This window comes from Ranitomeya variabilis, chromosome 1 (assembly GCF_051348905.1).
Source record: "Ranitomeya variabilis isolate aRanVar5 chromosome 1, aRanVar5.hap1, whole genome shotgun sequence".
In the NCBI taxonomy this organism is placed as follows: Eukaryota; Metazoa; Chordata; class Amphibia; order Anura; family Dendrobatidae; genus Ranitomeya; species Ranitomeya variabilis.
In genome coordinates, this window is record NC_135232.1 from 563551911 (window position 1) to 563566931 (window position 15021).

At 51.4% G+C, this 15021-nt stretch overlaps 1 protein-coding gene across 2 annotated transcripts in view; it reads left to right on the forward strand.

The window, feature by feature from the left end:
• ZFYVE26 (zinc finger FYVE-type containing 26) overlaps positions 1 to 15021 on the forward strand; it is a 373042-nt gene that overhangs the window by 194364 nt on the left and 163657 nt on the right. For both annotated transcript variants that reach the window (XM_077256962.1, XM_077256969.1), the window contains one exon: positions 10599 to 10760. In XM_077256962.1, coding sequence (XP_077113077.1) covers positions 10599 to 10760 — 162 coding nt within the window. The remainder of the gene's footprint in view (positions 1 to 10598; positions 10761 to 15021) is intronic.

The window sequence follows — 15021 nt, forward strand, 5'->3', positions numbered from 1 at the left end:
TAGGCGTGGGCAGAATCGCTATCTGCCCGCGCCTATTAAGCAGTTAAATGCCGCTGTCAAACGCAGACAGCGGCATTTAACTACCGCATCCAGCCGGGCGGCCGGAAATGATCGCATCGCCAACCCCCGTCACATGATCGGGGGTCAGCGATGCTTCAGAATAGTAACCATAGAGGTCCTTGAGACCTCTATGGTTACTGATCCCCGGCAGCTGTGAGCGCCACCCTGTGGTCGGCGCTCACAGCACACCTGATTTTCTACTACATAGCAGCGAACAGCAGATCGCTGCTATGTAGCAGAGGCGATCGCGCTGAGCCTGCTTCTAGCCTCCTATGGAGGCTATTGAAGCATGGCAAAAGTGAAAAAAAAAAAGTTAAACAAAATGTGAAAAAAATAAGTTTAAATCACCCCCCTTTCGCCCCAATCAAAATAAATCGATAAAAAAAAAAATCAAACCTACACATATTTGGTATCGCCGAGTTCAGAATCGCCCAATCTATCAATATAAAAAAAAAAGCATTAACCTGATCGCTAAACGGCGTAACGAGAAAAAAAATCGAAACGCCAGAATTACGTTTTTTTTGGTCGCCGCGACATTGCATTAAAATGCAATAACGGGCGATCAAAAGAACGTATCTGCACCGAATTGGAATCATTAAAAACGCCAGCTCGGCACACAAAAAATAATGGAGTGCCTTTTACCTGCGGATTTTTCAAAAATGGTGCGGAAAAATCTCACACGAATCCGCAACGTGGGCACATAGCCTTAGGGTTAGGGTTGGAATTAGAGTTAAAGTTGGAATTAGGGCTAGGGTTTAAAATAGGGTTAAGATTAGGCTTGTGGTTAGGGTTATGGTTAGAGTTAGGGGTGTGTTGGGGTTAGGGTTGGGATTAGGGTTAGGGATAGGGTTAGGGTTAGGGGTGTGTTGGGGTTATTGTTGTGGTTAGGGGTGTGTTGGGGTTATGGTTGTGATTAGGGTTATGGCTAGAGTTGGGATTAGGGTTAGGGGTGTGTTGTGGTTAGAATTGAGGTGTTTCCACTGTTTAGGCACATCAGGGGTCTCCAAACGCAACATGGCGCCACCATTGATTCCAGCCAATCTTGCGTTCAAAAAGTCAAATGGTGCTCCCTCCCGAGCCCTGACGTGCCCCCAAACAGTGGTTTACCCCCACATATGGGGTACCAGCATACTCAGGACAAACTGGGCAACAACTATTGGGGTCCAATTTCTCCTGTTACCATTGTGAAAATAAAAAAATTGCTTGCTAAACATCATTTCTCCTACGTATCATTGGGGGACACAGGACGAATGGGTGTTATGCTGCTGCCACCAGGAGGACACTAAGTTAAACACACACAAAAGATTAACTCCTCCCCTGCAGTATACACCCACGGCTGGACAATCCGGAGCCAGTTCTTACTTAGTGTCTCAGGAGGCACTTGGGTCCTCAGGACCCCACCAATTTTTCTTTTTGATTTAACGGAGAGAAGGGAGCGACAGGCAAATTTTCAGCCCTGATCTCTCCCGCACCAACAACGGGCAAGTACACGGAGCGTTCCTCCTGTATCCTTTCCCGCGACGATGGATGCCAGCCCTGGCTCACCTTTCAGTGTGGCGACGGTTCCCTAGCGTTCCGATCTCCCTCCCTCCTTTTCAGGCGACCATGGGGACTAATCATCCACCTAAGTCTCCTGGAGCCAGGGCACAGCCGGACAGATTGACAGGGCGTCCGTGCAGCCGTCCACTGCATCACCACTGTATATAGCGGTTGACACATGGCGGCAGTAGCTCTCCACCCTCTCCCTATCAAGGTGAAGGTGGATGGAGCATCGGTCCCATCGCACAAGGTAAGTGCGGGGACCGACGAGCTGGCAGCAGGGGGGGCCCCCTTACTCTCTTCCAATGCGGCTCTGCAGCCGCGGGGCAGCGTGCGGCTCTGCAGCCGCGGGGCAGCGTGCGGCTCTGCAGCCGCGGGGCAGCGTGCGGCTCTGCAGCCGCGGGACAGCGTGAGGCTCTGCAACCGCGGGGCAGCGTGCGGCTCTGCAGCCGCGGGGCAGCGTTATTCCTCTGTGGGGGCTCGGCGGCGCCCAGGCCCGGGCCGGACTAGCGCCCGCCTACAAGCACGCCGCCGCCCGCCCACGACACGCCCCCTCCCTGGGCGCTTCTCGCTCCCGAGAAGCGCCCTTCTCACATCTCGGCGGCCATCTTGGATCAGGAAGTGCGCTGACGGCTCTGCAGCACCGCAGCGCACAGGAGGATCTCCCTGCCAGCCACCGCAGAACTTAGGTGAGACGCACCCAATAGGATTGTCTCCCCCCCTGCCAGTACGCTCATTTAATCAGAAACATGTCACAGTCTAGGCATAAACAGACTGGAAAGACCCACTCTGTTATTTTTGCTGTGTGCACCTCCTGCAAGATATCTCTGCCCCGAGGTCACACTACCCCGCTGTGCTCCGCCTGCGAAACGCCTGCGGCACAGGATACTCCGGCCTCTGACCCGGAATGTTCCGAGCCTAGTACCCCCGCATGGGCGTCCTCCCTCGCTCGCTCTGTGGCATCTTTGGAAAGGACGATACAGTCCCTCCGTGACCCGTCCCTTACTCAGGGAACTTCCACGGAGGTTGTAACGCGGTCTAAGAACCCTTCCCGGTCTAGAGGTCGTACTGTTTCTAGAAGCCCTCACTCATCCAAGAAAAGGTCCAGAGTAATGTCTCCGGTCCGTGATCAGCCCTCAAACTCAGAGAGCGATGTCTCTCGTCACTCTTCCCCGACTCATAGCAGGGAATCCCTCCTGGATGACGCATCCGACGCGTCCTGTTCTCCAGAGTATCGTCACGATCAAGAGACTCTAGATTCTCTTATAGATTCTGTTAGTCAGACGCTTCAGTTAGAGGATGAAATCCCGTCCAAGGCGGCTCATCCCGTGTCATTTGGGCGAGCCACAAAGGCTCATAAATTTTTTCCTACGCACCCTCAGTTCAAGGATATTGTAGATCAACATAGAGTCCGTCCGGATAAACGTTTCTCAGGTCAGAAGGCTATGCAATCAAAGTATCCGTTCGCTCAGGACCTAACTAAGGAGTGGTCTCAGTCACCCTCCGTGGACCCGCCAGTGTCGCGGCTAGCCACCAAGGCGGTTCTATCCTCCTCCGAGGGTGCGTCCATCAAGCATCCCACTGATAGACAAATTGACCAGATGGCTCGCTCGGCTTTTGAAGCCTCCTCGGCTTCTCTCTTTCCCTCTTTTGCCATCACGTGGGTCGCAAAAGCCATGTCCCATTGGGCAGAGTCTTTATCCTCTACGGCACTACGGGCCGACTTACCCCCAGAAATTTCACACCTGGCCACTCAGATCGCCAGAGCGGGGGACTTTGTAGTTTCCGCGTCCTTAGACGCGGCCAACTGTGCCTCACAGGCAGCGGCCAATGCTGTCACGATCCGCAGATCCCTTTGGCTCAGGGACTGGAAAGCGGACTCGGGATCCAAGAAATCCCTCACGTCTCTTCCATACCAGGGCGAACGTCTATTTGGGGATAAACTAGACAAAATAATCGCAGACTCCACAGGAGGAAAGAGCAAATTTCTTCCCCAGCAACGTACTTTTCGCCCCTTTCGCAATCAACAGGGCCGAGGCCGATATTTCCGTTTCGGCTCCAATTGGTCCAATCCCTCCTCCGCGCCACCTGGCGTCGGGAGAGGTCAGCGCAAGGACAGAGCCTCCCAGCCGTCTTACAAGCCTTCTCCCACTTGGAGAGGCAGACCCAGACAACAGGGATCCCGAGGGCCCAGACCTGGCAGGTCCCCACCTCAATGACTTTTGGCAAACACCGAAGGACACCGACAAAGTAGGCGGCCGCCTACTTTTCTTTCGGGACGCGTGGCTCTCGGTAGTTTCCGACCGATGGGTCCGCGACCTAGTGTCCTACGGTTACAGGATAGAGTTTGTCTCTCTTCCCCCGCCTCGTTTCTTCCAGTCCCCCCCTCCCAGGGCAAGGGTCGGTCAGTATTTCCAGGCTATAAGGTCGCTATGGGAAGATGGGGTCATCATCCCGGTACCTCAGAACGAGTGGTACCAAGGTTTTTATTCCAACCTTTTCATCGTACCAAAAAAGGACGGCTCAGTACGTCCAATACTAGACCTCAAACTTCTCAACAGGTACGTACGCGTACATCATTTCCGTATGGAGTCCCTCCGCTCGGTGATTGCCTCTCTGGAAGAGGGCGAGTTTCTTGCATCTCTAGATGTGCAGGACGCTTATCTGCACATCCCCATCCTACCGTCTCATCAGCGGTTCCTCCGCTTCGCGGTCCAGGGACACCATTTTCAGTTTGTCGCCCTACCCTTCGGGCTTGCCACTGCCCCTCGGGTATTCACCAAGGTCATGGCAGCTGCCGTGGCCATTCTCCATGCTCGAGGTATAGTGGTGTTGCCCTACTTGGACGACATTCTCATAAAGGGTCCCTCTTTTCGGTCCTGCTCAGAAGCAGTAGACGTCACGATAAATACCTTTTTGCGCCTGGGTTGGAAGATCAATTTCAAAAAATCTTCTCCAGTCCCGGCTCAAACCATATCCTACCTGGGGATGATCCTAGATTCCTCTCGGGGTCTAGTACTTCTACCTCCGGAAAAGGTATCCACTCTGCAGAGAGAAGTCCGAAAGCTTACCCAACCTCTCCCTCACTCCCTACGTTTCTCCATGAGGGTTCTCGGCAGGATGGTGGCGGCAATGGAGGCAGTGCCCTTTGCGGTATTTCACCTCCGTCCCCTACAGCACGCCCTTCTAGCAGTATGGGACAGGAATCCTGCCTCGCTAGACCGCCGTCTCCTGCTCTCTCGCTCAATCAGGCAGTCCCTCAGGTGGTGGACCAAGAGGTCCTCCCTGACTCGGGGGAAGTCCTTTCTTCCGGTGCACTGGTTGGTCGTCACAACGGACGCCAGTCTCTTCGGCTGGGGCGCTGTGTTCCGATGCCACTCGACTCAGGGTCGCTGGTCCCCGCAGGAATCCCAGCTGCCCATCAACATCCTAGAGATTCGGGCAATCCGACTGGCACTCCGCCAGTTTCAGCCGTTTCTTTCCGGCCGCGCGGTCAGAGTCCAGTCCGACAACGCCACTGCGGTAGCCTACATCAACCGGCAAGGGGGCACTCGCAGCAAGGCGGCCATGGTCGAGGTATCGCTCATTCTCCGCTGGGCCGAGACCAACCACTCCATACTATCAGCAGTTTACATCCCGGGCGTGGAAAACTGGGAAGCGGACTTTCTAAGTCGCCACAGCCTCGATCCCGGAGAGTGGTCTCTCCATCCCGCAGTCTTTCACCAGATATGCTCTCGTTGGGGGACTCCGGACGTGGACCTGATGGCATCTCGCCTCAATTGCCAGGTTCCCGTCTTCATGGCCAGGTCTCACGACCCCTCAGCCTTCGGAGCCGACGCTCTAGTCCTCTCATGGCAGGGTTTCAGACTCCCATACATTTTTCCCCCAATTCCTCTTCTGGCAAAGGTAATCAGGAAGATCAGGGCAGAACGGATTCCAGTAATTCTCATCGCCCCGGACTGGCCGCGCAGGACGTGGTACGCCGAGATGGTGCAACTGGTCTCAGACGTACCCTGGAGGCTGCCAAGTCGCGCAGACCTTCTGTCTCAAGGGCCCATTTACCACCCGAACTCAGAGGCCCTATCTTTAACGGCGTGGCCGTTGAGTCCTGGGTACTGAGGCAGAAGGGTTTGCCCCAGACGGTTATATCTACCATGCTCCGCGCACGCAAGCCTTCCTCCATGCGCATCTACCACCGCGCCTGGAAGGCTTACTTCGCCTGGTGCAGAGATCGGGGTCGGTCTCCCCTCCAATTTTCTATTCCTCACATTTTGGAATTCCTCCAATCAGGCGTAGACTTGGGCCTTGCTCTCAGCTCTCTTAAGGGCCAAATTTCTGCTCTCTCGGTTCTTTTCCAGAGAAGGATTGCAAACAAATTGCAAGTCAAGACTTTCATCCAGGGAGTTTCTCATATGGTTCCACCTTACAAGATGCCCTTGGAACCATGGGATCTGAATCTGGTCCTCTGTGCTCTTCAAGAGCCACCCTTTGAACCCTTGCAAGAAGTGTCCTTGCGGTTCTTATCGTGGAAGATTGCCTTTCTCGTGGCTGTCACGTCTATTAGACGTGTCTCTGAGCTAGCAGCCCTGTCTTGCCAACCTCCTTTCCTCGTGTTCCACCAGGACAAGGTAGTTCTACGGACATGTCCGACTTTTCTTCCGAAGGTCGTCTCCTCATTCCATCTTAATGAGGAGATTGTTCTTCCCTCACTGTGCCCTGCTCCTTCTCACCGCACGGAAAGGGCGCTCCACACTCTGGACCTAGTGAGGGGTCTCAGACGTTATGTCTCCAGAACTGCGTCTCTCCGTAGGTCAGACGCCTTGTTCGTTCTTCCGGAAGGGCCACGGAAGGGTCTACCCGCTTCCAAGGCCTCCATTGCCAAGTGGATTCGTTCCGCCATCCAAGAGTCCTACCGTGTCAAGGGTCACGCCGCACCTCCGGGGATCAAGGCTCATTCTACCCGGTCAGTCGGCGCGTCCTGGGCCATCCGGCATCAGGCATCGGCAGCACAGGTCTGTAAGGCTGCCACATGGTCCAGCCTACATACGTTCACGAAGCACTACCATGTGCACTCTCAGGCCTCGGCAGACGCGTCCGTCGGTAGGCGAATCCTACAGGCGGCAGTGTCTCATCTGTAGCTCGTAGGCACGCACAGCATTTATAACTTCTTGTTGCCCACCCAGGGACTGCTTTGGGACGTCCCATTCGTCCTGTGTCCCCCAATGATACGTAGGAGAAAAGGAGATTTTTGTGTACTCACCGTAAAATCTCTTTCTCCGAGTCAATCATTGGGGGACACAGCACCCTCCCTGTTAGCCTAGTTTGGCTTGGTTATTCTTTTCAGTCTGTGTTTTTGACTATAACATGTTTTCTGTTTTTAACTGGTTTACTCCTACTGCTTTGTTACCGAACTGGCTCCGGATTGTCCAGCCGTGGGTGTATACTGCAGGGGAGGAGTTAATCTTTTGTGTGTGTTTAACTTAGTGTCCTCCTGGTGGCAGCAGCATAACACCCATTCGTCCTGTGTCCCCCAATGATTGACTCGGAGAAAGAGATTTTACGGTGAGTACACAAAAATCTCCTTTTTTGAGGAAAGAAAAATGATTTTTTATTTTCACGGCTCTGCGTTGTAAACTTCTGTGAAGCACTTGGGAGTTCAAAGTGCTCACCACACATCTAGATAAGTTCCTTGGGGGGGTCTAGTTTCCAAAATGGGGTCACTTATGGGGGGTTTCTACTGTTTAGGCACATCAGGGGCTCCGCAAACGCAACGTGACGCCCGCAGACAATTCCATCAAAGTCTGCATTCCAAAACGTTACTACTTCCCTTCCGAGCCCCGACATGTGCCCAAACAGTGGTTCCCCCCCCACATATGGGGTATCAGTGTACTCAGGACAAACTGGACAACAACTTTTGGGGTCCAATTTCTCCTGTTACTCTTGTGAAAATAAAAAATTGTGGGCTAAAAAATAATTTTTGAGGAAAGAAAAAAGATTTTTTATTTTCACGGCTCTGCGTTATAAACTTCTGTGAAGCACTTGGGGGTTTAAAGTGGTCACCGCACATCTAGATTAGTTCCATGGGAGGTCTAGTTTCCAAAATGGGGTCACATGTTGGGGAGCTCAAATGTTTAGGCACACAGGGGCTCTCCAAACGCGACATGGTGTCCGCTAATGATTGGAGCTAATTTTTCATTCAAAAAGTCAAATGGCGCTCCTTCCCTTCCGAGCCCTGCCGTGTGCCCAAACAGTGGTTTACCCCCACATGTGAGGTATTAGTGTACTCAGGAGAAATTGCCCAATAAAATTTAGGATCTATTTTATCCTGTTGCCCATGTGGAAATGAACAAATTGAGGCTAAAAGAAATTTTTTGTGAAAAAAATAAATAAAAAAAAATTACTTTTTCATTTTTACGGATCAATTTGTGAAGCACCTGGGGGTTCAAAGTGCTCACTATGCATCTAGATAAGTTCCTTGGGGAGTCTAGTTTCCAAAATGGGGTCACATGTGGGGGAGCTCCAATGTTTAGGCACACAGGGGCTCTCCAAACGCGACATGGTGTCCGCTAAAGATTGGAACCAATTTTTCATTGAAAAAGTCAAATGGCGCTCCTTCCCTTCCAAGCCCTGTTGTGCGCCCAAACAGTGGTTCCCCCCCACATATGGGGTATCGGCGTACTCAGGGCAAATTGTACAATAACTTTTGGGTTCCAGTTTCTCTTTTTACCTTTGGGAAAATAAAAAAAAATTGTTGGTAAAAGATCATTTTTGTGACTAAAAAGTTAAATCATTTTTTCCTTCCAGGTTGCTTCTGCTGCTGTGAAGCACCTGAAGGGTTAATCCATTTCTTGAATGTGGTTTTGAGCACGTTGAGGGGTGCAGTTTTTAGAATGGTGTCACTTTTTTGGGTATTTTCAGCCATATAGACCCCTCAAATTGAAATCAAATGTGAGGTGGTCCCTAAAAATAATGGTTTTGTAAATTTCGTTGTAAAAATGAGAAATCGCTGGTCAAATTTTAACCCTTATAATTTCCTAGCAAAAAAAAAATGTTTCCAAAATTGTGCTGATGTAAAGTAGACATGTGGGTAATGTTATTTATTAACTATTTTGTGTCACATAACTCTTTCGTTTATCAGAATAAAAATTCAAAATTTGAAAATTGCGAATTTTTTTTCACAAGTAAACGCAAAAATTATCGACCTAAATTTACCACTAACATGAAGCCCAATATGTAATAAAGGGACACTGGTCAGAATTGCAAAAAACGGCCAGGTCATTAAGGTCAAAATAGGCTGGGTCATGAAGGGGTTAAATATAATTTCAACTTATATCACAAGGCTCAATACGTATGATCATATATTCCATAAAGTCAAAGTGCATGAAGATGGCTAAGTAGCTTAGATGCCTGAATAGAGAATTGCTGGATAGGATGTTGAGTGTCCTAGATGTAATTCCTTAATTTTCTCCTGACATCACGCCTGCCTTTCTAGAAAACACCAGTGATTGTCTTACTGCTGTCTCCAACATCATGTCCTCCCTCTATCTGAAACTGAACCTGTCAAAAACTGAACTCCTTGTGTTTCCTCCCTCTGATAACCTACCTCATTGCCATTTCCGTGTGTTCAACCATTACTCCCCAGCAACATGCCCGCTGCCTTGGGGTCATACTTGATTCAGAGTTTCATTCACCCCCACATCCGATCACTGGCTTGTTTTTGTTATCTGCATTTTAAAAACATTTTTAGAATTCGACCCTTTCTTAATTTTGACTCTGCAAAAACTCTTACTGCTTCACTTATTCATTCTCGTCTGGACTATTGTAACTCTCTACTAATCGGCCTCACTCTTATCAAACTCTCCCCTCTCTAATCTGTACTGAATGCTGCTGCCAGGATCATATTCCTCCCCAACCGTTACACTGATGCCTCTACCTTGTGCCAGTCATTACACTGGTTACCCATCCACTCCAGAATCCAGTACAAAATTATTACCCTCATCCACAAAGTGCTCCATGTCTCCTCTCTGGTCTCGGTCTACCACCCCACCCATGCGCTCCGTTCTGCTAATGACCTGAGGTTAACATTCTCAATAATCAGAACCTCCCACTCCCGTCTCCAAGACTTTTCACGTACTGCGTCAATTCTTTGGAATGCACTACCCAGGTTAATACGATTTCATCCCCAACCCCACAGTTTTAAGCATGCCCTAAAAATGCATTTGTGCAGACTGGCCTGCCACCTCAATGCATTAACCTAATTATCCCTGTGTGGCCCACTCAAAAAAACTTAAACCATAATCAGGTTCCTCGCATCATGTTCTCATACACTTTATGCAGTTAATAGCCCTCTGTGTCTGATAACCGGTTCATGCAGCATTACATGAACGTCCGAACAACGAAAGCAATTGTTACCATCCACCTCTCGTGTCTCCCCTTTTCCTTATAGATTGTAAGTTTGCGAGCATGGCCCTCATTCCTCTTTGTATCTGTTTTGATCTATGTGTTTGTTGTTATGCTGTAATGTCTATTGTCTGTACAAGTCCCCTCTATAATGTAAAGTGCTGCAGAATATGTTGGCGCTATAGAAATAAAAAATTATTATGTGCATATAAGTCGATGAGCTAGTTAGTATACAGGTTGACCGAGTGGTATGTATAAGCCTAATATATGGATGCAAACAAGCTAAGGACAGAGATGCATGAAACTACATTACCTGTTTGAAAAAATGACACAAGCTGTCCCTGGATGCGTCCACTCCAACGTGCGTTTCAATGTCATATTTTTTGAGCATGCTGAAGACACTGAACACGCGCGTGATCTGATAACACCCTGTCCAAGCACGTTTGCTCAACACTAGTCCCAACCCATAAGCGCTGTGGTTAGTGATTGGCTGCAGCAGTCACAAATCTATATGACAGTAGGGTGTACGGACATGTGACAAAACATCTCAGAAACGCAGCAGTTTGTGCGTGTTACAACTTTTTTTTTTTTCCTTTCAGCTTACTGCCATGGCTTTCTTAAAAAAAGACTTCTCCAGTCTGGACTCGCTGCTGTCTAATGAGTTAAAGCCTTTGAGACGTCTTCTAGTCCTGTTGGGTTGGACCCACCTTCAGAGTACAGAGTCTGCCAAATCACTGCTGCATGTCATGCACAAAAAGACGGTACGTCTATTTTACACACCAATAACAAAGGAAATGGTTCCTTCCATTTGTACAGTCTCAGTTATTAACTTCATGTCTTAGCATTATTTATTTTCCTTCTCTGCAGTGTACACCCCACCGACTGGCATTATGAGCTTCAGTTTAGCTTAGTGTCAGTAGGAGGTGGACACGGGTCTTTTATTAGACCCTTATGTACCTCAACGTGCGTCGTTTTCTTTCAGGTTTCCGGAGGGATGCAGTGTGAACAGTCACAACTGTAATCCCACATTACGGACTATGAGTACGGCGTGTACTGCCACCCTGTATCCTCATAGATCCAACAGCAGGACCAAAGACCCCTAGCACACAAGCGTGCTCAGAAGACCGGTCCTAGCTCCGTCCCCCAGCCACTCGCCCACCAGAGCCTGTCGGTTGGAGGAGACGAGGACGTCCATCGCCAGCTCCCTGGAAGTCTGATGCCTTCCCCGGTTTGAGGTTAGTAACGGCACGGCGTGGGATATTTAGATGAGTATTCCCCTTCCCTCAGGTACCTGAATCCCTCCGGAGGTCGGGATGTCATGGGGGGTTCCCGGGGGATTCCTCCTCCTTTGATGTCCCTTTTCTGCGGGCGGGGAAATATGGGACAGGAGTGTTTTGGCTCCGTTCGCTGGGCGGCCGCGCTGTTTTTCCTCTGGCCGCCGTTCTGTTCCGGGCGGCCGCACTGTCCCTCTTTTTCTTGCGGACGCTCCTGCTCTGGGCGGCGCGGCGGCCCTGTGGGCGAACGTGCTGCTGTTGCGGCGTCCGCACCTTCCTCCGTCCTGACGCGGCAGCCTTGCAGGCGGTCGCACCGCTTTTCCCGGCGGCCGCACCCTTTCCGGTGCCGCGGCCTAATCCGCCGTCGGGGCCTAATAATCTTCTAATTTAGGCCCCGACTTCTCCCAGGGCCTGCTTCCGGCCGCGACTCCGCCCACTTCCTGTTCTCTTCGGGTGGGTTTTTCTCCCGCCCGTTTTTTTTTCGGCAAGCTACGCCCACCTGTGCCATCTTGGCGCTACTGACCTGGCGGTTAGCCCCACCCACTTCTCCCCTGCGCCGCTGTAGTGTTTTTTCGGCGCCAGGAATGCTGGCTGGGAATCCTGGCGTCCGTTTCTTGGCGGTCTTCTGTCAGCCCTGCAGCACCGGATAGGAGGGTGTCTCACAAGCCTTCCCTGACAGCCCGTAGTGAAGGACCATCATTTCTGGATAGCTGCCTTCCATCCAGAAAACGCTTCGCCTGCCGTGAGTAGCTCTGCTCAGCAGACTGACACTCTCCTCTGCCCTCCTGTCCCCTAACCATCTGGCATTCGTCAGGGACCCGTTCGTCATGTCTAATTCTAAGGGTGGTCGCTCTCATCCTCCTACTTCTTCCTCTACCTTAGTCAAACACTTTGCATGTTCGTCTTGTAACTGTAAGCTTCCCTTCTGTCAGGCCTGCAGCAACCCCATTATGCCCACGGCCCAGGTCCCCCCTGCTGTTCCGCCTGAGAGCAAAGTCCCCACCCCAGGCTGGGCCTCCTCTCTGTTGCAATCGGTAGCGGATTTCACACGGGTGTCCCAGACCCTTGTGTCCGTACTAGATCGGCTGTCCCTGCAGACTTCCACTGTAGCCAGCGGGTCGCAGGAAGCTCCATCCGAGACTTCCAATATAGGCCGCAAAAGATCCAGACAGGAACGCCGGTCTGAGTCCTCTTCTCGTTCCATCTTGCCCCACGGCCCTTCTCTGCGGTCGGCCTCCCCCCGGTCCTCCTCCCCTGAGTCAGGCGAGGTGTTCTCTGATGCGCCTTCAGAGGATATTTCGGAGCTGGACTCAAACAAAATCTCTAGCATGAGGGATATGGTTCAGAACCTCATTGGAGCGATAAATCAGACCGGTGGCATCAAAGACTCCTCTACGGAACCCGCAGATCAGGCGGTTTCGTTTAGACGGTCAAAACCACCTTCCAAGTTTTTCGCTCCTCACCTTGAATTTGAGGAGATCCTGACCAGAGAAAGAGAGAATCCGACCAAACGCTTTCGCAGAGGAAAGCGCCTTGGCGTTTTGTATCCTTTTTTTCTCCGGAGCTCACCGCTAATTGGACTGCTTCTCCTTCGGTGGATCCTCCAGTTTCCAGGCTGTCCACCAACACTGTCCTTCCGCTATCCAGCGGAGCATCTCTGCAAAGGATTCAATGACTATCGTTAGAGTCTTTCAAAGTCCGTCTTCGAAGCGGCTGCGTCCACTCTTTGCCTGGCCTTTACTTCCACTCTGGGTTTCAAAATCCATTTCCGAATGGGCCAAACAACTCTGTCGGGCATCCTGGACGGGGCCCCATCTGGACAGCTGGCAGAGCTTGCCAACCAGATTTCCCATGCGGGCGAATACCTGGTCTCCGCTTCCCTGGATGCCGCATCTCGTGCGGCTCAGGCATCCAGCAAAGCTGTGGCCATCCGTTGGACCGTTAGGCTCAAGGCCTGGCAGGCGGATTTGTCTTCAAAAAAGTCCCTTACCAGCCTGCCTTTTCAGGGTTCACGTCTCTTTGGTTCTAAGCTGGACCAAATCATTAAGGACGCCATCGGGGGCACAAGTTCCCTTCCTTTCGTTGTTTCGCGGCATCAGATTCCTTTTCCCAACAGCAGAGGCCACAGGCACATCAAGAAAAGAAGGTATCCTTTAGACCCACTCCTTCCTGGCGTCCTCGCTACGCCCAAGGTAAATCCTCCAGGTCTAGGTCTGGCAGGTCCACCTCAGCATGACTCACGGCAAGACCCCAGCCCACTTCCCAGGCTGGGCGGTCGTCTCCTCTTCTTCAGAGACGTCAGGGTCGCCTCAGTATAGGACGCATCGGTCAGGGAAGTTGTATCCTTGGGATACAAAATAGAGTTCGTTTCACAGCCCCGGGATTGTTTCTTCGATTCCCCACCTCCAAGAGATCCCACTCTAGTTCCGGGTTTCTTTGCAGCCATCGCTTCTCTCCTCAAATCCGGGGTAATCGTTCCCGTCCCAGAAAAGGAACGGTTCACAGGGTTCTATTCAAATCTTTTTGTGGTACCGAAAAAAGACTGCAAAGTTCGTCCCATTCTGGATCTAAAATTGCTGAACAAGAGGGTTCGTCTCAGACACTTCAGGATGGAATTCCTTTGCTCAGGTATTGCTTCCATGGAGGCTCAGGAGTTTCTGTGCTCCATAGACATCCAGGACGCCTACCTCCATGTCCTGATATTCCCCGGACATCACCAATTCCTGCGTTTTGCAGTTCTTCAGGAGCATTTTCAGTTCGTCGCCCTGCCGTTCGGTCTCGCGACCGCTCCCAGGGTTTTCTCGAAGATCATGGCAGCGCTGATGGCCATCTTGAGGGTCAGGGGCTTGGTACTTTTTCTGTCCTTTTCTCAGGCTCAAGAAAGTCTGTCCATCGTCCTTGACACTTTAACCCGTTTCAGGTGGCTTGTCAACAGGAAGAAATCCTGTCTTGTTCCCTCTCAGCACCTCGTTTTTCTGGGCATGCTCTTTGACACTCATCAGACCAGAGTCTTCCTTCCCGAAGACAAGAGAATCCATCCTTCGCCGGGAGGTTCGCCTGCTCCAGGGTCCTCTGCTTCCCTCCTTCCGATCGGCCATGAAGGTTCTGGGGAGGATGGTTGCAACATTAGAAGTTATTCCCTTCGCCCAATTTCACTCAAGACCTCTTCAGCAGGCTATTCTTTCACAGTGGGACAGGTCTGTCTTCTCCCTGGATTGTCTTATTTCGGCTTTCTCCGCGGGTCAAACGGTCCCTCAACTGGTGGCTGACGTCACCTCTCATCTCCCAGGGCAGGTCCTTCCTTCCAGTTCACTGGCAGGTGGTGACGACGGACGCCAGCCTGCTCGGCTGGGGTGCGGTGTTTCTTCACTTGACTGTTCAGGGCCGTTGGTTGATGCAGGAGTCATCCCTGCCGATCAATGTCCTCGAGATTTGGGCCATCTTTCTGTGTCTCCTTCAGTGGGAAAAGATTCTCAGGGGTCTGCCAATTCGGATCCAGACGGACAATGCCACAGCAGTGGCATATGTCAACCACCTGGGGGGGACTCTGAGTTCTCATGCCTCGGCAGAGGTTTCCAAGATCCTCCTTTGGGCAGAGGCAATGGTATCGGTGATATCCACGGTGCATATCCCCGGCATGGACAATTGGGCCTCCGACTTTCTCAGCCACGAGGGCCTTGCGGCAGGGGAATGGTCCTTTGTATGCGGAGGTCTTCCATCAGATTTGTGTTCGATGGGGGACTCCGGA